At 32.9% G+C, this 24034-nt stretch overlaps 2 protein-coding genes across 4 annotated transcripts in view; one reads left to right on the forward strand and one right to left on the reverse strand.

Annotated features, from left to right (window-relative positions):
* Positions 1 to 21066, reverse strand: LOC139489667 (vesicle transport through interaction with t-SNAREs homolog 1A-like). 2 transcript variants are annotated; one of them, XM_071276317.1, is made up of 9 exons: positions 20920 to 21066; positions 10544 to 10564; positions 9435 to 9493; positions 8105 to 8212; positions 7502 to 7576; positions 6348 to 6432; positions 5725 to 5795; positions 4864 to 4925; positions 1 to 4337 (listed from the first exon to the last, which is right to left on the reverse strand). In XM_071276317.1, the coding sequence occupies exons 1-9, from the start codon at positions 21011 to 21013 to the stop codon at positions 4241 to 4243; spliced, it is 672 nt and encodes a 223-aa protein (XP_071132418.1). In that variant the 5' UTR covers positions 21014 to 21066; the 3' UTR covers positions 1 to 4240. The 2 variants fall into 2 exon arrangements, with proteins under 2 accessions (XP_071132418.1, XP_071132419.1); XM_071276318.1 differs by lacking the exon at positions 10544 to 10564 and having other exon boundaries at positions 20920 to 21060.
* The window catches only part of LOC139489668 (large ribosomal subunit protein eL34-like), a 12641-nt gene continuing 9660 nt past the window's right edge, over positions 21054 to 24034 (forward strand). The window contains exons 1-2 of one of the 2 annotated variants that reach the window (XM_071276320.1): positions 21054 to 21084; positions 21791 to 21855. In XM_071276320.1, the coding sequence (XP_071132421.1) occupies positions 21791 to 21855 (65 nt within the window). In that variant the 5' untranslated portion in view covers positions 21054 to 21084. Of the gene's footprint in view, positions 21085 to 21212; positions 21237 to 21790; positions 21856 to 24034 lie in introns of those variants that run through there. The other variant, XM_071276319.1, reaches the window with a different exon arrangement.

Raw genomic sequence — 24034 nt, forward strand, 5'->3', positions numbered from 1 at the left:
TTTTGAGTTTCTTTTTTATTACAATGTTAACTTTTTTCAAATATGGCAATACAACAATAAACAACATTTCATTGCAAATAAAATATCACATTTGACATTAAAAATATTCATTTAATTCAGAACGAATTAACAATAAATACATAAAAATATACACATACATGGTGATCTGTGGCAAACAAACTTTCACAAAGACTAACATATATTTCTACTTTGATAAATCCAATACTATCACTGAAATCTTCATTACAATTGAAAATACTACATGTACATTTACATCACAAATCTAATGTGTTCATGTGGATCAATTATTCATTTTTAAACACTTATTTCACACTCATGAAGTTCAAAATGAACATTTAAGTAACCAATAAAGAGTTATCTTTCCAATTATTTTAACTGCTTTATTATTAAATTTGAAAATGTAAGATTTTTTGATAAATTTGTTTCAATAAATAAGCGTTGCGTGGAATTCTTCCAAATCTATTAACGAAGTACATAAAATATGAAGTTTATAATGTAATCTTCAGATACAGTTTTATAATATTACCCCCATTAATTATAACGATATTTATCAACAATGGATAATAAAGTTATAACATTTTAGCTATTTTCTCCCTGTAATATTATAACTAACATGGAATGGTAGTAGAATCTATATCAAGCCGTTAATAACAACCATTCATTCAAATGTCAGTGTAAAAAAAATTAAGCTAATATTTTAATAAACAAACCAGAGTTCCTTATTTGTCTTGTAATTCAAAGTCTGGTCAAACTGGTGTCCAGTCAAAAGTCAATGAAATGTCATAAAATATCAAAATAAAACATTAATCTTGTTTCATTTGAAAGGTCTGAGCAAATTTAAAATACCAGATACAATTAAATTTTTAATTTATTTTCACAATGCTAGAATTCTTGTTTCTTATTCTTCTACTCACATTAAAATCTTGGTATGATGACAATTTTTATCTTTTTTGATACCATACTATAATATAATACATGTAATTTTTTTTTATCATTCTGTCAAAGCAAGTAAAATAGGACTCAAGACACAGATGTATATAGATATCATCATCTTCGCTAGCTAAGGGTTACGATCCACTCCCATTCTCTTCACCCTTGGCAGATTGAGCTAACATTTGTGATATCAATGTTGCGCCATCTATAGGAAGATTAAAGTCACGAATACATTATTCTTGACCAATGGTAGCACTTGAACTCTTCAATTTGAAGGTAAAAACACGGTAGCGTCTAGATTCTACAATCTTGGTTAAGCCAGAAACAAAAATATATGTCAACATTCATGCATTTGTGCATGAAACATACACAGGAACTTCTATTAATTAATTAAAAACATTCAAGTTGTCACTAAATATAGTCGTAGTTTAGTGATGTTAAGACTTGTTGCACAATAAACATGTGGCAATTGTTTACAAACACTTTCTAATTTACAGGTGATCATTTTAGGCGCTTTTTGATTGGATGCAGCGATTTTCTACTGCAACCAATAAAAATCCTTACCTAGGGTCTCCGAAATTTTATCTCAGTCTGCCGAGGGTGAAGAGAACGGTAGTTGATCGTAACCCTTGGCTAGCGAAGATGAGATATCATATTAATGTAACTCAAAACAATGATTGGATCACAGCTCTCTGTATGTACTCTTGACATAATGAAAATGAAACAATATTGTAAACAAGAATGTGTCCAAAGTACTCGGATGCCCCACTCGCACTATCATTTTCCATGTTCAATGGACCGTTCAATTGGGGAAATAATCTAATTTGGCATTAAAATTAGAAAGATCATACCATATGGAACATGTGTACTAAGTTTCAAGTTGATTGAACATCAACTTCATCAAAAACTAACTTGACCAAAAACTTTAACCTGACACTCGCATTGATGTATGAACATTATATAGGGTTTATACCCATTGAACAACTCCGTCTTATTGATGTTAGAACGTTTTCTATGTTCAGTGGACCGTGAAATTGGGGTCAAAAGTCTTATTTGGCTTTAAAATAAGAAAGATCATATCATAAGGAACATGTGTACTAAGTTTCAAGTTAATTGGACTTCAGCTTCATCAAAAACTACCTTGACCAAAAACTTTAACCTGAAGCGGAACAGACAGACGAACAGATGGACAGACAAACAGATGGAGGGACGAACGCACAGACCAGAAAACATAATGGCCCTCTACTATCATAGGTGGGGGCATAAAAAACTGGAAACAAAATTTCTTTTCAACTCTGAAATTTAACTTGAACACAAATGTATTCCATACTACAATAAAACTTAAATCACAATATACACATATAAAAAATTTTAAAAATACATATTTTTGACCTGTAATTATATTGCATCTTACATATTAGCAAACTTTGATGATTTGACCTCAATATACAATTGTAATGAATTTCACAAATCTTTTTAAATTGGTCATAACAATGTGATCATTTAATGAATATCTGCTGCTGACTAGTATATTGACATACATTTCTGAATAATATTTGAAAATATTTGTCAATATGACAATACAATGTTGGGACTTGTGAAGTTGGGATATATATGAAAGTGTGACCCATCAAAGGTATCTGTAAAATAATTATAGACTTATAGAATTATAGAATACCTGTGTCAATGCCCTGAATACATATTTGCTAAACTGTCCTAGTTTTTTTAGGGTGAAATAAATAATAGTCAAACTTTGTTTTGATTACTGTGAAAGTAATTTAATTCGTGGATATGAATTTTTCGGGGTTTGAGCAATATTTACATGTTCGTTGGTTTTTACATTCGTGGATTTTAGTTTTCTGAATTTTTTTTTCAAAATTGAAGCCTTTAGAAACGAAGGTTACAAATAGTATGTATTGAGGAAATTACAAAGTAAACATTAAGCCATGTAAATTGTAGTGATAACACTAATTAACCCATGATAAAGTGATCAACAGATTAAGACCATCAAAGGTGTTAATAAGGCCATAAACATGTCACCTAAAGAAACAGTAAAAATAAACAAATGCTATTAAAGTATCTTGAATTGTTAAATAATTCTTATCAAAATCAAGCCCAGCATGAAAGTATAATTTCCCATATGTACGAGAACTATGAGGATATAAAATAAACACTTTATCTTACTAGCATATCAATACGGGAGATCAAAAATATTTTTTTAGAGAATTTAAAAATTAAAAGTTGTACAGTTTAGGTTAATAAAGATTAAATGGGTATAATCCTGCATGCGGTTGTAGTTCTGTGACTGCTATTAAAGTTTTCTCAGATTTGGCGTTATTCAATATATTCTCTAGATCATACCAGTAGTCAAACCTACCGATGAGGATCTTTCTATGTCTTGATTTGGACAATGGTTGTTTTATTTTGTTGGACACTTAAATTTGTGGATAAAGTCATCCACGAAAACCACGAAAACTGGTACCCCATGAATAAAAATACTTTTCCAGTAATTGATTCAATGACTAAATTTATAAAGAGGTGATTGTTTCGAAAGTTTTTACTCAAAAGAATAAAGTTATGACACTGATGAAATCTAGTGGAATTTATATGTTTCTGAGTCTTTCTTATATACTTAATTGATATTTTAACAGACATTCAAAAGAACAACATGGCATTCAGTCCTATATGTTATTGTTGATGTCACATTTTCATTTATATTTCAATTACATGTTCATTTTTATATGACATCACTGTGAATTATTGGACTCAGAGATTTCTTTTTAAATGACTTTGAATGGTAAAATAAATATAGGATAAAAAGGTCCTACCTATGTCTGTCTAAAAATTACTTTTAAAGAAAAGGCAACAAGAAATAAAACAATGTATCAATCAAGTTGCTTGATACTGTTAAATAATGAAATGCAATGATGGGCTAAAAGGAAATCTTTGAGTACTGCTTCATCAATCAAATAGCAAGACACAGTTAAATAAAGTTGATGGGGGTACACCCAGTAGTGTTATGCATACATTTTTTCAGATTAAAGAAACAAATGCACATGAAGTAGTTCCTGAAATCAATTGGAAATCTAAAGAATCCATTTTCTAAGTATTTCTTATCAAAACACTAGCCATCCAATTACATGTATAATGCATTACATGTAAATGAATGGTTAAAACCTTAATAACAATCTACTATTACTAAATTAAGTTTCCCATATGTTTTGAACAAAGATGTAGTGACTTTCATCTTGTAAAATTTGATAATACAGTTTTTGACTTGTTCCTGTCAGGAATTGTCTCTGACCATAAAATATATTGCTACCACTATGACAATAAGTAATATAAGACCAATACCAAGCAAGAGAATTCTGTTCTGTATAATTCTACAAAAAAATGTCACTTGGTTAGAAAATAAATTGGAATTTATTATAAAACAAAAGATAATTTTAACTGTATATTTGGATTTTTTGTGTGTTTAAATTTCATGATAATCTCCATCACTGGAAATGAACTCTTAAAATATTTTTCTTATTATTGAAATGCAATTTGAATGGCTAATAAAACAGGAATCCTAAACTCATATTTAACAGTTTTCTGTTGTAAAAAATACTGAATAAATGATGTTAAAATATTACAGTATACATGTATAAGAATAAATGACAATCAGAAATAGAAAACATACATAGTAAGTTTTCCAATAACAAGAAAACGAACAAAATAATTCTGTTATGCCATAATGTAACGCTTTTGTTCGGTGTTTCCTCTTAAAAGGTTTTTCTGATATGTGTTTCACTTATTGTTCTTATTCTTTGTATGAAGCATCTTCTCTAAGAATCTTTGTATCGTATGTAGTTTTAATCATAATGTAACATATTTTCTGATGTGTGATTTATGTATTTCATGACTTACCTTTTCATCATGCCTGAGAGAAGTCGTGAACTTTTACCTAAGTTTGCATTCATTTCACCTAACTGAAAGATAAACAAAAAAGTAAATTATATTATCAAAAACAAATTATCCTTACCATTCAACTTACAAATTCGAATTTGTTCACAGGCTATAATGATTTATTTTTATGTAATTTTATCAAAAGTGGGGCTACTTGGCAAAGAAGACAAAAGCAATGGCCCGGTCTTGCACATTGGACTAATCACTAGTAAGTGATTAAGATCTATTTTTTGTGCAGAGTGTTTGCAACTGTTTTTCACATGCTTTCCTGGCTGCAGTCCAATCATACACTGTGATTCATAAAAATTGATAAAAAGTAACATAAAGCATATTTGTGAATTTTTTTATCAACTTGAAATGACTTTCCCATTTGTAAATGCACATACGGGTACCATTATTATGAACTTTCATGACCATGACATGAATTGTATATTTAAACAACCAAGAACATAATTGAAGTAGAACACAAATATTGTATAAACATGATAAAAGTTAATGTCTGAAGTACGCAGTATTTCTTTACATATTTATTTCTTGTAGGATATAATTTATTTTCAAACAGACCTTCAAATTAAAATCCATAAACCAACAAATTAAAGAAATTGTTAATTCTGACCCAAAAACTTTTTTAAGCTTTCACAACCACAAGTAATGTCTTTTTTTCATTTCAATGGTTGTTGTCTCTTTGACCCTTCCTCATTTCCTTTCTCAATTTTATGATTTACAAAATCGTTATAGTTTACTATTGAAAAAATCTGTTAGGTTTACTACAACAGTTGAATACATTTAAAATTATCATTTGCCAAATATCTCCATTCTTACCCTACTCCTTGATCTCTGTATACTCTCCCTCTGATTAGAAAGATCTTCTATAACCTGTGCACCAATTTGTTCTAAAAAATAATGTCATTCCACATTACAAAATCTCTTAAAAATTCATTTACCTAAGCATTTTCTTATTTTTGATTTTTGTTATTCTTTCTGACTGTTATAACTGCACACATTCATGATTTTCAATGTTAATGTAATAAACAGAGGCAAAACCAGGAAGTGTTATGCAGCTACAAATATGTCTATTTCTTAGACTTTTTACATCGGAACTATTCCTTGGTTAGCCACTCCTTTTTCATAATCCAGGATCCACATCTGAAAAGTGTGCTTTATCCTAGTAAAAAACTTGTTTATGAAAAAATCATATTCAGAAGAAACTATGTACTCATTTTCAGTCAATATCTAGTTGGTTTTATGGCTCGTTTAATTTTCATAAAATTTTGCTAAAATATTTACTTTGACCCTTTGCCATTAACCTGAATACCAAAAGGTTGATAAATTTATTTTATATTATAATACAGACAATATAAATTGTTACACTGCACCAAGGATCCATTAAATTGATTTGGGTAAAATCTTCATATCGTATTGTCAGTTTACTGACAAAAACAAACCTGTTTCTAGAGTAACTTTATAGCCATGTTCTATTCTTCTTGTAGCTCTGTCTAACATTTCTGTGTTATCTAGCAATCTTCTTCTCTGGTAAGATAATATTATATTGTATTTAAACAAAGAATTCTTATAGAGAAAAAGGAATTACGGCTTATTATTGGCTAAGAAAATGAAGCTTTTGAAATCTACTTCAAATTACATACCGTATTTATTCTAATAAACGCCCCGGGGGCGAAGACAATTTCCGAAAGGGGGGCGTCAATTAGAGAAACGAATTTCGTACCTTACTTCATATTGACCTTTACCTGAATTTTGTTGAAACAGACTATAGTAACATACACATGTTTCTTATTGTCTCCATAATCTATAAATAGCGTTTATCGGTAATGTGACCTCATCTAATAATTTGTTAAAATTTTCGAATGAACAAGCCTGCACATCAATGGAACATAATTTCAACAGCTTACTGTGTAACTGACAGATTTATTTTTGGAACTTGTTCACACTGTGTTGGATTATCGGAGTGGATTAAAACATGGGCATTATTGTTTTTTCGTTTCATGTTTCTGAGTGACCGGGTTGATGTCTTAGCAATATTGTAATGAGGGGGGATAGGACCTTTATCGGGACTCTGGGATCGGGTGTTTTTAAGCTCGGGATTTCGGGATCCGGGAATTCTTCTTTTCTGATTTCGGGATTTACTTTATTTAAATTCGGGACCTCAGGATTTCGGGGTCAGGACCCATCCTATCCCCCTCTGTAATGGGTAAGTTTCAATTTTATTTTTTTAACTACAAAATGGGGGCGTTTATTAGAAGTCAAAAGTTCTGAACGCACGATTTTCAGTAGGGGGCGTTAATTAGAAGGGGGGCTTTAAATAGAATAAATACGGTACATATAATATAGGAAATGTAATTATTAGATCTTAATGCAACAACTGAACAGTAATAAAGATACAATACAATTTATATTAAACAAATGGTGCAATTTCATTACAAATATGAACCATGTTAAAATATGTGGCATGATTGCCTATAAGACAATTCTCCACAATCGACCAAATGACTCCAAAATTATCAACTATAGGTCACTGTATGGCATTCAACAATGAGCAAAGCCCATAGTCAGCTATAAAAGGTTATTTATATTAACAAACCTGATCCTCTGAGTCATGTGTGTCATCACCTAATAATTCATCCCTACTGCTATCTATACCCAACTTAGCTCTTCTCTGAAAAATAATTAAAAAAACAATGTTTTATACAAGTGGAAAGGTTAACTTGGAAGCTAGAAACAAATTGGATATAAAAAATGCTATAAATGAAATCAAGCAAAACTATTCATACGAAAAAAGAAAAAAAAATCTTTAAACCAAACCCAATCTAAATACTATTTACAGAAATATCTTGTTAAAAGATGATAAAAATTGATAAGAACGGTTGAAAGTGTACAAAGATCTTGAAATGTAGTTGATTTTTACCCTTGCTGACCCTAATTAACCCCCATAAATATATAATTTCTAAGAGCCTGTAACTAATTAAAAATATAAAAAGAAGAAATGATTGGTTCATATGGCCACACTTGAAATATTTGGTTTGCTCAAAGCCTACTTAAAGGTAACGACAGATGGTAGGTAGGTAGGCATATTTTTTTTTTCGTCAAAGAGAAATTGAAGTGTTGAATGTTGGGTTTTTTTTCTAAGCAGGTAGGGTTAGGCCAAACACACATATTCTTTCTTTATGATTTAATAGCTACATACCACATCAGTTTCTAGTTTGGTAAGTTCCACTTGGTAACTTTTGACTCTAGTTCTGTACTTTTGTCTATCTGTTGTTAAGTCTTTCACTTCCAGATCCATCTGTTCCAACTAAAGCACAATCACAAATCACAGCATTAGTTTGTAAGACAATTCAGAGCTTATAGTTGAAAAAGATAATCACAAATACAATATTTTTTACAGTGACTTTACTCTGGAAACTTATGATACTGTGGATTCATTTATTTTCGTGGGTATCAATTTTCCTGGCTTGAGGAAAACTTGGATATTTGATTTCATGATTTTGGCAATCTATGCATACAGGTGATTCCTGTATACCATCCTTGAAATTTGTTTGAAGGTTATAACAACTCTTCTTCAACCTTCTATTAAGGTTCCACTAAAGTCAAAATATAGGACACTTCATAAACATCTAAACTTTGCCTGTATTTTTCAACCTATAATGAATAAAGTCATAAACTATGAAAACTTATGTTCATTAAAACATACTTTACATATACACACTGTGTAAATTGTAAATAAACTTGAAATTGTTATGTTGTGGCCAAACCGGTTCTTGGGGTGAACACTAAATTTTCAAAAAAATTTGCAAGCCTGCAAGACGACTTAATTTGCTTAAAATTGGTATGGACGAATACTATTACATGTAATGCAGGGCAAGCCATTGTTGATTTTTTATAAAATGTATTGATTTTCGAGTTTCAGTTAATTTCATGTATCTAAGTGAACGAATATGGAAGGTACAATACAGAAATTGGACAAATATGCCATTAAAACATATGTATGTGACAAATCAGCATTAGCTTGCCCTGCATTACATGTTACAGTATTCATCCATACCAATTTTAAGCAAATTAAGTCGTCTTGCAGGCCTGCAGATTTTTTTGAAAATTTAGTGTTTACTCCAAGAACCGGTTTGGCCACAACATAACAATTTCAAGTTTATTTACAATTTACACTGTGTGTATATGTAAAGTATGTTTAAATGAACATATGTTTTCATAGTTTATGACTTTATTCATTATAGGTTGAATAATACAGGCAAAGTTTAGATGTTTATGAAGTGTCCTATATTTTGACTTTAGTGGAACCTTAAATACATTTTTCCAAAGAATTTGGAAAATTATGGCTTTTTTTATGACTGAAAAAATAATTCAGGTTTTGGGTCAGTGTTTTTGACAACTACAAAATATGATAATTAGCACAAGGTTGTATGTTCTAGATTAATAATTCTGGATGGTAAAAGCATTCTAATAATTCCTTTGGGTCATAGCTTCTTAAAGTATATAAGAAGGCCCAAAATAATACCTACCAATTCCTTAGCTTCATCGAACAACTTTTCAACCTGTCTGACATATTTCTGTTTTTCTGCTGTAAAAAAAAAAGAAAAATATTTTACTACATGTACTAAGTTTCATACAGAAAATACAACCATATTCATAAATAATTGTGCTTACTACATTGTAAAGTCAAAACAAAGAGGTTACTTAGCATTTCCAAACAAAAACATTTCTAAAATATTTGAACTTCTGTTTGTTTTAATCATGTTTATAGGGCATCATTACTGTCACAATCAATATCTCATGTATCGTGTATGTATAACAAAGGTGCATCTACTTCATTTGAACTCTGGTGGATTATTGTCTCATTCTTTGGCAATCATACCACATTTTTTAATATTTTATTGTTTCACACGCATTCATTCCTTTAACTTTGATTTTTTTTAATTGTTATCAATTAAAACGACAAGTAATTAAATACATGAAATATGACTAAAATCAGAATCTTTCATTTTCAATTGCTGTGTAAGATTTGTTTAGTACCTTCTGTTCTACTCTTTACCAAAAACTAATCAAAGCTCTGTAAATACTGTGAGTAAGCAAACTGACTTGATCACAAAAAATAAGCATATCTGTAGATGTAACTTAAAACAAAAAAACATTTTTTTACAAAGTTCTTCAATTTACAGCAGTTTTTGGAAGCTTTCTTTTCAGCTATTGAAAGGGATATGTATGTTTTATTCAATTATATCCACAAGCATAATGTCAAAAATGGGTGTGGAAAAACCACAGTCATTGATGTTAGTAGTGGATAACCAGAACAAATACATTTTGAAAATTCACATATACATGCCAAGGATGATTTTCTGCAATACATGTGTATTTTTTAATGATTATTTTGAAAGAATGGACAAGCTAGCAAACGCACACACATAATTCAGTACATTGAACAGTTTGTGAGTGTATGAAATAAAATCCATGCATGAAATATTTTAAATATCTACAATGTACTGGATGTTGAAAAAAAACAATCGCTTAATATCAAATTTTATTTTAGTATTAACAAATTGCTTGACACAGGCAGACAGGCATGAGTATGAATATGATCTAAAGAATGTTAGGAGTGTCTGTGTGTACTCACTATTACAACTCGAGTAGATAGCTGAAATATATAACCAGCCAGTGACTATGGGGATTTAATTGCAGTAATTTCTTCTTCTAAAATACTTCTTTTCAAAAGTGCAAGATGCATGATAAAAGATTTTATACATGATATAAATGAAGTTAAAATTCTTTTAACTTTTAAAAATTATGTTAATATTATTGAACACTAAATAGGATAATATAATCTTGACACTGAAGGATTATTCTTCTTCTTTATATACAGAAAAACATCAACTGGTTGATGATTACTTTGTATTGATTCAATACTAAACATATGGAAATTCAATAGAAAATCCACATCCTTTCCCCTTGTAAATGTTGTACTCATTTGTTTTAACCAATATCTTCATTTATAAACTTATTTTAAGGAAATCATTGCTAGCACTGCATGCAATAATCCTCCATCTATTAAACACCAAATTGCCAAATTCAAGGGTACATATTAATCCTTAAAAGAGGGAGTCTGATTAGCTCCTCTTTCTTTTCCACATGTGAATCGTAGAAGGAGGTGTCTGTGTCTTAATCAAATATGTTATTGATACAAGTGTGATGATTTTGTATCTATGTTTAAATTGTTTATATTGGTTACAGTTCAACAGAAGCCTTATTGTATATATTTGTATAATACTTTAATAAACATAGAAAAGAGTAAGATGTTTCGCGGGTTAACTTTGGGTCAGGTTCAATGTAAAGGGGTGTTCCTTAGGAAACTCAGATACGAGTATCGAGACACTTTGGTAGAATACCCCTCCTTCAAGAATGGTACAGCTCCCATTGGGGTATATAAGCTGGAGAGAATCTTAGCTCAGGGTCGATTGTCATAAAGTCTTCAGAGACATAAGACCACGGTACGGTGATATTCGAGATCGCTCGCTCGTATATATTTAAATATTATTACTAAGAGTAATAAAGAACAGGTCGGTGCCTGTTATAAATACGGATTTGTATATTTACAAGCGGAACCGTATTGTACCGTATAGGACAAGTGTGAGTCTGTGTGACCACCTTGTAAAGTACATAATTGTACAAGAGGAACAAAGACAAGTGTGTAAACTTGTAGGGTACATTATTGTACCAGGAGGACAAGTTTGTTCCTGACCCAAGGACAAATTTGTAAGAGTACAAATTTGTACCAGTTGTATATAGATACTTTAAGTAGAATAGTTTATAGATAGTTTATTAAAGATTGCAAAGAGCAGTTGTACATATTTTGGTTCATTGACGTTAATATTTGAATAAAGATTATTTGTTATATGTTTTGTAAATAGAGCAATTTTGGATCCAGTATCAAACTGGTAACGGACTCATTCTAAAATAGAAACAGACACGCTTACCCGGTGTACACGTTACATAATTTGGTGGCTAGCGTTGGGATCCAAATTGTTCATTTTTAAATCCATAGTGAAAGATTATATATCCAAATTTGATCATCTAATAAACTTATTTCCAAACTGTCTTGTGAGAATTTACTGTTCACTTTTGCACAGATCATTTTTGTTCAAACTGTTCACTTTTGCACAGATCAAAATTGTCCTGTTAATGTTTTAAATTTCCCACGGTTAAATTACGATTATTATTTACATTAGGGATTAACGATCGATAGTGGTACAGGCAAAATTTTGATTGACATTTATTACGTTGTACATTTATGACATTGTGTTGATATTATTATACTGTGAATGCATAGTTATATCGCAAATTAAAGTACAAAAATGTCTTTTGACGACGAATTGACAAAACAAATTGAAGGTATGGAAGAGACAAGGTATAGAAACAGTTTTGTTTCGTCTACACCTAAAGATCAGGGTGTTCGTCCAAAAGATACTTTTATAAAAAGAAATGATTCGGGTCTGGGATCAAGAGGGTCCTCATTGTCAAGGAAGGGAGATAATGAAAAAGTTGATTTACCAACATTCAACAACCCGAATATGCACAAAACTGTTAAATTTTCCCAAATTGATTTAAAGGAAGGGGACACTTTGCCTTTACCCATAGATAATAGTTACATTAGGGAAAAAGACAAAACTGACAAATCAAAGTACCGACATACTGGTAACACAGATAATTCTGGTGTGAAAATTAAACCATGTCAATATAACGGTAGCACATCATGGACGGACTATTTGTCCCATTTTGAAATGTGTGCACTTGTAAATAATTGGTCAGAAAACCAAAAAGGGTTATATTTGGCGGTATCGTTAATGGGACAAGCACAGGCTGTACTTGGAGATTTACCAAGTGAGAAAAGACAAAACTTTTCCGATCTAGTCAGCGCACTTGAAGAGCGATTCGCGCCTTCTAGTCAAACTGAGTTATACAGAGTTCAGTTTAAAGAAAGACGTCAAAAAGCCAGCGAATCTCTTCCCGAATTAGGCCAGTCAATTCGGAGATTGTCCAATTTGGCATATCCTACTGCCCCATTGGACGTACGAGAAACTCTCGGGAAAGAGCAGTTTATTGACGCGCTCGTTGATTCGGAAATGCGACTGAGAATAAAACAATCGCGACCGAAAGGTTTAAATGATGCCGTGAGACTTGCCGTTGAACTAGAGGCTTACAATAAAGCTGAGAATAAAGTGAGAGAGGGACGAGGTTATTTACGGCAAACTATGAACGATGACGAGTTAGGTAGGGAAGAACAGAGTACAAGAAGTGACTCTACAACGAAAGACATTGCATCATGGATGCAAACAATGGAGAAAAGTCTAAGTACTCTTACGACTGAAATGGCAAAATTAAAATCTAGTGGTACAAATGAGGGGTCTTATAATTCTAAAACGAGATATACCCAAAGTAAGAGGACAAATAAGGGTTGTTATAATTGTGGCAAATTTGGTCATTTAGCAAGGGACTGTCGCCTACCCCGAAGAAATCGGAACAATTATAATGGTAATAAGGGGGATGGAACTGTCAAAACATAAATGAAAACTAGGAAACAAAATAACCGTAAGACAAATGAAGGTGCGGTTACAACAGCATCTGAAGATGCTGGTATGTATGTCAAACTAAATGTAGGAGACATTGAAGCCAAGTTTGTGGTTGATACAGGAGCAACTTTGACATTGGTATCTTCCAAGTTATACGATATGTTGACTCCATTAGATAAATCATATCTGAGTGAAGTAAAGACAAGTGTTAGGTCAGTATGTGGCACTAAGCTAGAGCTTCGAGGAAAAGGCAGGTTCAATCTGCACTTCGGTCCAAATATGTTGCAATCTGAAGCTGTTGTGACTGATCTGCAAGTTGACGGTATACTTGGTTTGGATTTCATGAAAAGACATAATTGTTTAATTGATGTTAAGAATGGACACTTTTGTATTGGGGATTTTAGGGTAGATTTGTGTTTTCAGGGATCAATAGGCTGTTACCGAGTGGTGGCTTCAGAAGCGGTTGTTATACCGCCAAGGTCAGAAATAGTCATTAATGGCACGGTTTGCTTAGCAGAAGGTCAGAAATTACCTGCTGACAATGCTTTGTTAGAGGCAAATGAGCATGCAGGGAAAGACTACATTTTGACTGCTAGAACGTTGGTAAGGTCAGGCGAAAAAGTCCCTGTTAGATTAATGAACACAGAACTAGATCCTAAGACAATCTATCCTGGTACAACTATAGCCCAAATGTCTGGTGTTGAACAAGTACTAGATAGTAATATTAGTTCTAATGAACAGAAACATGACGGACTTAGACCAGATTTACAAAATCTGTTAGACAGGACATCAGATGAATTGACTTCGAAAGACAAACAAAAAGTAAAATCTTTGTTGATAGAAAATCAGAACTTGTTTGCTTCTTCTGATGTTGACTTGGGAAGGACCAATCTCGTAAAACACGAAATCAATACGGGAAATGCAAGGCCATTTAAAGAACCACCTCGTCGTACACCTTATCATTTGAACAAGGTAGTAAATGACAACCTTGACAAAATTTTACAAAAAGGGATTATTGAACCATCCCACAGTCCCTGGGCGGCAGGGATAGCATTAGTTAAGAAAAAGGACGACAGTTATCGCTTTTGCGTAGATTATAGACGCTTAAATAGTGTGACCCTTAATAAAGACGCGTATCCTTTACCAAGGATTGACGATTCGTTAGATCATTTAGCAGGAAATAAATGGTACAGTACTCTGGACTGTTGTTCAGGATATTGGCAGGTTGAGCTGGCCGAGAATGACAAACACAAAACCGCTTTTGCAACGCGAAGGGGTTTATTTCAATTTCGGGTCATGCCGTTTGGGTTGTGTTGCGCTGCACAAACATTTGAGCGATTGATGGAAACCATACTAGCTGGTTTACAGTGGGAAACATGTCTGGTTTACATTGACGATATAATCGTTTTTGGAAAAACACTAGATGGTATGCTTGATAATTTAAGAGACGTTTTTGCTAGGCTTAAATCGGCTGGTTTAAAGCTGAAGGCGAAGAAGTGCACCTTGTGTACCACCAAGGTTCGTTTCTTAGGACATATTGTCTCTGAGGAAGGAATATCAACCGACCCTGACAAGATTAAGGCTGTAAAAGAGTGGTCCACCCCTACAAATATAACTGAAGTTCGTTCCTTTTTAGGACTTTGTGGGTACTATAGGAAATTTATCAAAAACTTTGCCCACATTGCTAAACCGTTACACAAAATTACAGAGAAAGAAACTAAGTTTGTTTGGACTTCAGGTTGCCAAGAGGCTTTTGATCAATTAAAAGGCAAGTTAATAAACGCACCAGTTCTTGCATATCCCGATTTTAACAAAGAATTCATTTTGGATACTGATGCAAGCAATTTGGCAGTCGGAGCTGTCTTAACTCAGAAATCTGATGAAGGGCTTGAACATGTTGTGGCTTATGCTAGTCGTACACTTTCAAAATCAGAACGAAAGTACTGTGTGACACGCAAGGAATTGCTTGCTGTGGTTTGTTTTGTTAAACATTTTAAACCATATCTCTACGGTAGAAAATTCACGGTTAGAACTGATCACGGATCATTAAAGTGGTTACTTAACTTTAAGAACCCAGAAGGACAGATAGCTAGATGGATAGAGACATTAGGATCATTTGAGATGCAAATTCAACATCGGCCAGGAGTGCAACATAGGAATGCAGACGCACTTAGTCGCATTCCTTGTAAACAATGCGGTTATTATTCCGGTTTAGAAAAAGAGACCGAGACTAAAGACCAATATGACACTGTTAATGCTATCACCCGTTTTGATGATAGTAATGACAAAGATGATGACAGTAAACATCATGATTTGTCTCTAAAAGAAATTCAGAAAAATGATCATGACTTGAAAATAGTGACAAAATGGGTAGAAACAGACGAACGTCCGGATTACAAAGATATTTTTGATAAGGGATTTTTCTTGAGATCACTTTGGAATCAATGGAACAATTTAGAGTTAAGAGACGGACTTATCTACAGACGGTTCGAAGACCCTGCAACCAAAATTGTTAAAATGCAGGCTATCATTCCTTTATCAGAACGCAAAAAGGTTTTACAATTTTCCCATGATGATAAATGTTCTGCTCATTTGGGTATCCATAAAACTTTGGCAAAAATTAGACAATCTTATTATTGGCCTGGATTACAAAATGACGTCAGGACTTACATAAACGGATGTGACAAATGTGCAAAGCGAAAAAGTCCACAAAAGTCCAAAAGAGCTCCAATGGCTTTAGTTGAAGCTAATGGGCCAATGGAAAGGATAGCTACAGATATCCTTGGTGAGTTGCCAGAAACAGAGAGTGGTAATAAATATATCTTGGTAGTTTCTGACTACTACACAAAGTGGACGGAGTCTTTTGCCATGCCAAATATGGAAGCCAAAACTGTGGCTAAGATAATAGTTGAAGAAGTTATAGTAAGATTTGGTGTTCCTCATTGGATACACTCAGATCAAGGCAGGCAATTTGAAAGCTTGTTGTTTCAAGAGATGTGTTGTATTCTAAACATTAAGAAAACACGTACCACTCCATATCATCCAAAATCTGATGGTATGGTGGAAAGGTTTAATAAGACTCTTGCAACAATGTTAAGTTCATTTGTGGAACAGAACCAGAAAGACTGGGATGAATACATTCCTTTCGTCATGATGGCATATAGGGCATCCGAGCACGAGACGACTGGACAAACGCCAAATAGTCTCATGTTAGGTAGGGAACTATCAACCCCTTTAGACATCATGTATGAAATGCCACCATCAGTTAAAGATATTCCTGCACATAAGTGGGCTTGGGAGCTTAAGGAAAAGTTAGAAATCTCCCACAGTTTTGTCAGAGGTAAAATAAAAGGGCAAATGCGAAGACAGAAACACTATCACGACCTCAAATTGTCATACCAAAATTTCAGAAAAGATGAAGAGGTGTATGTTTATTTCCCAGTTAAGAAACCTGGGATGTCTTCAAAATTGACTAGTTTCTGGAAAGGTCCTTTCAAAATTCTCGACAAATATGGTGACCTTACAAATAAAGTTGACTGTGGATACAGAGGGAAACCACAAGTCATACATGTCGACAGACTTAAGAAAAAGAACAAACAGACATTAAGGACAGAATCGGATAATAACACTTTTGTTCCCTTAGACACTGGAAATGATACAGCTGAAAACGACCCTATAGAAACTCCTTATGTTCAAGACATTGCTGTTCATGAGTCAACGTTGCCTGTTGAAGAAACTCAGGAAATTAGTGATGAAGGGCGCCGTCCAAGGCGAAAACCAGCTTGGATGGCAGATTATGTTGTTAAATAGATTTTGTACATTTATTTGAAGTATGTGTATATAGTATGTCTATGTTTTATCCGTTTGAAACATGTTAAAGATAGTTTTCGACATGCGGGACGCATGTCTTTTTGAGGCGTGGGTTATGTGATGATTTTGTATCTATGTTTAAATTGTTTATATTGGTTACAGTTCAACAGAAGCCTTATTGTATATATTTGTATAATACTTTAATAAACATAGAAAAGAGTAAGATGTTTCGCGGGTTAACTTTGGGTCAGGTTCAATGTAAAGGGGTGTTCCTTAGGAAACTCAGATACGAGTATCGAGACACTTTGGTAGAATACCCCTCCTTCAAGAATGGTACAGCTCCCATTGGGGTATATAAGCTGGAGAGAATCTTAGCTCAGGGTCGATTGTCATAAAGTCTTCAGAGACATAAGACCACGGTACGGTGATATTCGAGATCGCTCGCTCGTATATATTTAAATATTATTACTAAGAGTAATAAAGAACAGGTCGGTGCCTGTTATAAATACGGATTTGTATATTTACAAGCGGAACCGTATTGTACCGTATAGGACAAGTGTGAGTCTGTGTGACCACCTTGTAAAGTACATAATTGTACAAGAGGAACAAAGACAAGTGTGTAAACTTGTAGGGTACATTATTGTACCAGGAGGACAAGTTTGTTCCTGACCCAAGGACAAATTTGTAAGAGTACAAATTTGTACCAGTTGTATATAGATACTTTAAGTAGAATAGTTTATAGATAGTTTATTAAAGATTGCAAAGAGCAGTTGTACATATTTTGGTTCATTGACGTTAATATTTGAATAAAGATTATTTGTTATATGTTTTGTAAATAGAGCAATTTTGGATCCAGTATCAAACTGGTAACGGACTCATTCTAAAATAGAAACAGACACGCTTACCCGGTGTACACGTTACACAAGTTCTAAATCAAAAAGGATTTGTATAGTTACTAGACAAATACTTGTAACAATTAATTGAAAAGAAAACCCCCAAAATAATCAGTGGCGGATCCAGAACTTTTCATAAGGGGGGCCCTCTTGTTGACCTAAGGGGGGGCCCGTTCCAGTCATGCTTCAGTGATTCCCTATATAATCAACCACATTTTTCCCACAAAAGGGTTGGGGGGGGGGGGGGGGGGGGGCTGGATCCGCCTATGATTATTTATACATTATTAGAATAATTTATATATACTTACTAGACTATTATACTAACAGGACTGGAAACCGTTACACCAATCAATGTAATAATCTACATCACATCGTTAAAAAGAGATTTTACCTGCGCTATTTATCGATACGCCATATTGTTTTGACAGTGACAGCGTGCCTTGATCTTATAATTTCGGTAATTTGTTATTTTATTTCAAAGTTATTAGAAATGATAATCCTTTAGAAAAACATGATTACTATATTGATAAAAGTTATCTCGATCTTTGACAGTTGTTATTTATCACCAAATCCCGCCTTAAGTGTAAAAAATAACATATGAAGATTGAAATTTTCAGGATGAAAATGGCGTGGGGACGATGTGGAAAAAAGTATATGATTCATTAAATTTCTTATAACTTTTGATTGAAAAGAGATATGCAAGTTCGGTTTGTTGTAAAATCATATTTATAGGTTATAGTTTGGATTTGCATATTTTTATTGTCACTTTCAAAAGTGAAAAGTGGAAAAAAAATCTCTTTCTCATTACAACCGGAAGCCACATGCACAGCTCAAATAATTTTTACAGTTCCTATAAAATTGCTTACTCCTTTTTATGTGTGCAATATTTTATTATGATCAGGGTTAATTTTGTTTAGTTATAGTCTTCAGGTAGCATTAAGCATATGACTTCGTGAAAATATGTACACTTGGTTCCATAATTAGATCTACAAAAGCATGCACGGCCATATTGGAATTTTGGTTTAAACACAAAGTTTTATACAAAAGTTCAAAACAATGTGGCTTTATTTTCACGAGACCTGAGGGTAACTTTTGTTATATGAACTTTTAGGATTTTCAAACCTAGCTGGGGAAACTTTTCTATTAAACAATATCTACCAAGTATTAAACAAGGAGTGATTGATCAGTGCACACAGGATCAATCATCCAAAATTCATGATTCATCAAAACTAAAATTTTACCAACAATTTCATAATCCAAATCAGTGTAGTCCATATGTTGATGTTCTAAGTAATAGATTAGAAAGGTCATCTCTGTGTAAAATAAGATTGAGTGCACACAATCTTGTTATTGAAAAAGGGTGATATTTAAGTTTACCCACCGATGAACGAGTTTGTAATGTATGTATTAAAATCAGGTGAGGTAGAAGATGAAAATCACTTTTTACTGAAATGTGAATTTTTTTCCAACTACAGAATTAACTTTAAAAATATTATATTAAATATACTTCCTACATGTTGTAGTGAAAATCACCTAAATATTAATAGTTGCATTAATAGTAATTCTTTAAAAGTCCTGAAAGTGACTAGTTCTTATATATATAAATGTCTGGTGTATAGAAACGAGATTTTAGCTTCTTAATTATAACATATATAACTACTAGTATGCTGTTTTCATTGTTGTAATGCACTGAAATATGGGCCTTTGCCAATTATTGTAATTGTGTTTGTGCCAATAAAATATTTGTATTTGTATTTGTATGAATTGATTAGGAATTGAAATTGTCAACATTTGTTTTTATTGCACATTTATTGTTTTCATCAGGATTATTTATGATCTGTTAACCTTTGACACGTTGTTTTCTTAGTGGTCAAGTAAAGTGCAGGCATTTCTACAATATCTGGTTTATTTTCAACACTAATATTTTGACTACAGTCTAATATTTTTTTGTAAACAATATTTATTTTTTGCATTTAAACTAATTGATTCAATAATTATTCTTTATTTCAAATCCACCAATTTAAACTGTTTTTCTATATATATATATGCTGACTTATTTGCAGAAATCTATTTTAAATATGTACCAAATGCTAATTTACTACGTAACACGATAAGCTGTCATTCAAAACAAAAAATCAATAATCCGTTATTGGGGCAAAGAAATCTCACAGATCAATCAGTTTCCAGTCCCATTAGTATAATAGTCCCAGATACTTATTACTATATAAAATATAATACACCTTATCGCTAATCCCGGCTGACCCGGCCGCTTGAACTTTTGACGTCAACAACAATCACTTTTCCATTCTGGTGTCAGATATTTAGTTTTATGACGTCAACATTTTCTGGGAACCTGTGTGATATCCAGCAATGGCTGAATAATCAGACAGTTGATTGCGGCCGCTTAACTGGAAGAAGAAGAGAAGAATGGCGGACAAATAGCGAAAAGGTGTATTGGATGTCGAATTGACTTTAACCAGGTGCCGGTTTGACTTGTACCTGGCCAGCACCCCCCTTTCCCCTTTTTGGGGAAAAACTTGGTTGATTATATAGAGAATCTCTCAAGCATGACTGAAGCGGGGCCCCTTTAAGGCAGTCAGTGGGGCCCTTTTTTTTATATAGCAGTAGCAGTAGTACTGCCAGGTGTTCATTTTGAGGACTGTTCAAGGAAAATCAACAATATTGAATTGAATTTAGTCTCCTATTGTTTGTTCCCTAAATACCTCCTCTTGTGCTTGAAATATTGTTTATATTATGCGTTATTTCTGCTGTTAATGTGGCATATTGTTGTTCATAGGTTTCAATCAATGAAGCCATATTCAGTCCGCAACCATTCCGGCTCTTAACATTTTACTTCCGCTTCCGTCCTTTCACACAAATTTCCCAAGGTGCGATACAGCAAGTTAATTTCATACATAAATCCCTTCGATTCTTCAATCATTTTAGTCCATCTGACTTTGTTTTCATTGTCAGAAATAAAACTGTAGTTCCATAAAGCTTGTCATTGCAAGATTTAGCACATAATTACCGATTTATGATAGTAAATTGATTCATTTTCCGAGAGGTTCTATATGTATGCAATGTCTAACTCCCAAAATTGTTTACAAACACAGTTGTAAATGCTACATTAACTATTCAAATATCAAGTTCTAGTTTCGTGCGAATCATGGTAAACCGAACATAATTTCTGATTAGATTTTCCTAAAGCAACGACACTTGACAGGTTTACCATGTTTACAAAAAGTCCAAACTCTCAAAATTATAATGTCCAAATACTAAACAGTGAATTACATGTATAATTTTAGCATTTCACGTCAAATATTGTGAGCATGACCAGCCATGTATAGTCCAAACAGATTGTGTGAAGCCTGAAAGGCTGAACCTGTAGTTTATCTTAATACACCTTATCGCTATTCCCGGCTGACCCGTCCGCTTGAACTTTTGACGTCAACAACAATCACTTTTCCATTGTGGCGTCAGACATTTTGTTTTATGACGTCAAAATTTTACGGGAACCTGTGTGATTTCCAGCAATGGCGGACAAATAGCGATAAGGTGTATTATTTTATAAACATTTTGTGTATTATTTTCCAGATGACTCAGCGACTTACATTCAGACGTCGCCTGTGTTACAACACCAACAGCAATAGAAGGACAGTGTAAGTAATATAAGAAAAAAAGAGTAAAGTTAAATAGTATGCCCGGACGTATAATTTATGGTATACAAATGTCTGTCCATCTGTCTGGCGTAAACATGTCGCACCGTAACTTGAGAATGACTTATCTAAATTTTATGAAACTTAATATAGTTGTTTTTTATGATGGTTTAACGATCTGTATACTTTTTGGTGAAAATAAGATTTAAACTTTTTGAGTTACGGCACTTTGTAACTAAAACAGGGGTGGTTTTTTCACATGTCGCACCATATCTCAAAAACGATTCTTGATTATTGCTTGAAACTTTACACACTTCTTAGTTATATTAATCTAAAGATCTGTATACTTTTTTGTGATGATTCAAAATTTCATTTTTGAGTTATTGAGTATTTTGTAAAAAAGGGGGAGGTTTTTTTTACATGTCGTGCTGAATCTCATAAACGATCTATGATTATTGCTTAAAATTTTACACAATTCTTTGTTATATTAATCTAAAGATCTGTATACTTTTTGGTGATGACTCAAAATTTTATTTTTGAGTTAGTGAGTATTTTGTAAAAAAAGGGGAGGTTTTTTTTTTTACATGTGGCGCCGTATCTCTAAAACAATTTATGCTTATTGCTTAAGATCTGTATACTTTTTGGTTTGATTCATTTTATTTTAGTGATGTCTGCCTTAAACTTTTTATTTGTGCAAATTGACATTGTCAAAAACTACTTTCGTTTTCAACCGGATGTTGACTTGACAATGGTAAAACATGGACCATAAACGGATACGTAAAATCCGTGTACGTTTTACAAAGCACGACTGAGAGAAGAAGCTCTTTCCACGTTATTTCTTCAACAAAATACTTGAATTGAACGTTAGATACAGGTATCAATGATAATTTTAGCATTTTTAAAGAAATGTAGGATACATTATTAAATTTCCCACCTGTGCACATGCGCACACGTGTTCTAGTTCATACGACGTTGTTCTGACGATTTTTTATTTAAAACCTTTTTAAATTTGTTATCAAATCATGTTGATAAAACTAATTTCTAATAATTTTAATGTTTTGGACTAAATCAATTAGATTCAAACCGCTGAAATGTAAAAAATAATTGTGAATAAACCAATCAATTTATACGATGTCCGGTACTGAACATAGTTCACCTGTCACCTGAACAGGTAGATTTCAGCTGTCCAACTACTAATAAGCCTTGATTAAAATTAGAAAGTATTGAAGTAGGTGTTGTTTTGATAGTAATTAATCATCATGTCACATTTATGACCGGAAATGTGTTGATGTTAAAGGCAAAAGGTTGGGTCAAAAAGATCGTGAATTACGTAAAAATGACTGAAAAAGACTCAAACTAAAAAGTATATGACCGTTTCATGCTTTGCCCAGCCGTACTTTTACCGGACATTATACAAATGACCGGAATATATGACCGTTTTGGAAGCCCTGGGGTGGGGGGGGGGGGGGGGGTTCACATGTCGTGCCGTATCTCAAAAACAATTTATGATTATTGCTTGAAACTGTACACACTTCTTTGTTATATTAATCTTAAGATCTGTATACTTTTCTCAAAAACAATAAATGGTTATTGCTTAAAACTTTCTCAAACTATTTACAGTGATATTGTTGTCTTTTTTCAAAACTACCTCTACCGTTTTTTATTGGGAAAAATGCATATTTTTTATTGAAATTGGGAAATATTATTCTAAACACATCTCCGATTTTTTGCTGACCTTTGCTGTCTTTTTTGCACTGTTTTTTCATGTATATTTTGATTGTCAGACATTTTCAACCTGGAAGGTACTTTTCGGAGAGGGGAAAGAAACAGAAGCAATGATGGTACTTAATGCATTGAAAACCACATGTGTTACAAACACCATGATGATTCTGATCAGAAAACTGGATCTCAAAAGTGCTTTATAATATCAAAATAATAACATGAATACGATATTTACAAACATTACTACCAATGCCATCACTGTTTGGGGAAAATGTAGACCTTTTTGGGAGTAATTTTAAGCCATTTTTTTTAGTAATTGGGAATTTTCTCTAGGGGAAAAGGCCGAATTTCGGCTGTTATTTGAGGCAAACAATATCACTGATTTATGATTATTGCATAAAACTTCCACACGTCGGGCATATCGTGCGCTCATGGCGCAGCTGTTTATTTTAACTGTTAT

This window comes from Mytilus edulis, chromosome 9, assembly GCF_963676685.1.
Source record: "Mytilus edulis chromosome 9, xbMytEdul2.2, whole genome shotgun sequence".
Taxonomy (NCBI): domain Eukaryota; kingdom Metazoa; phylum Mollusca; class Bivalvia; order Mytilida; family Mytilidae; genus Mytilus; species Mytilus edulis.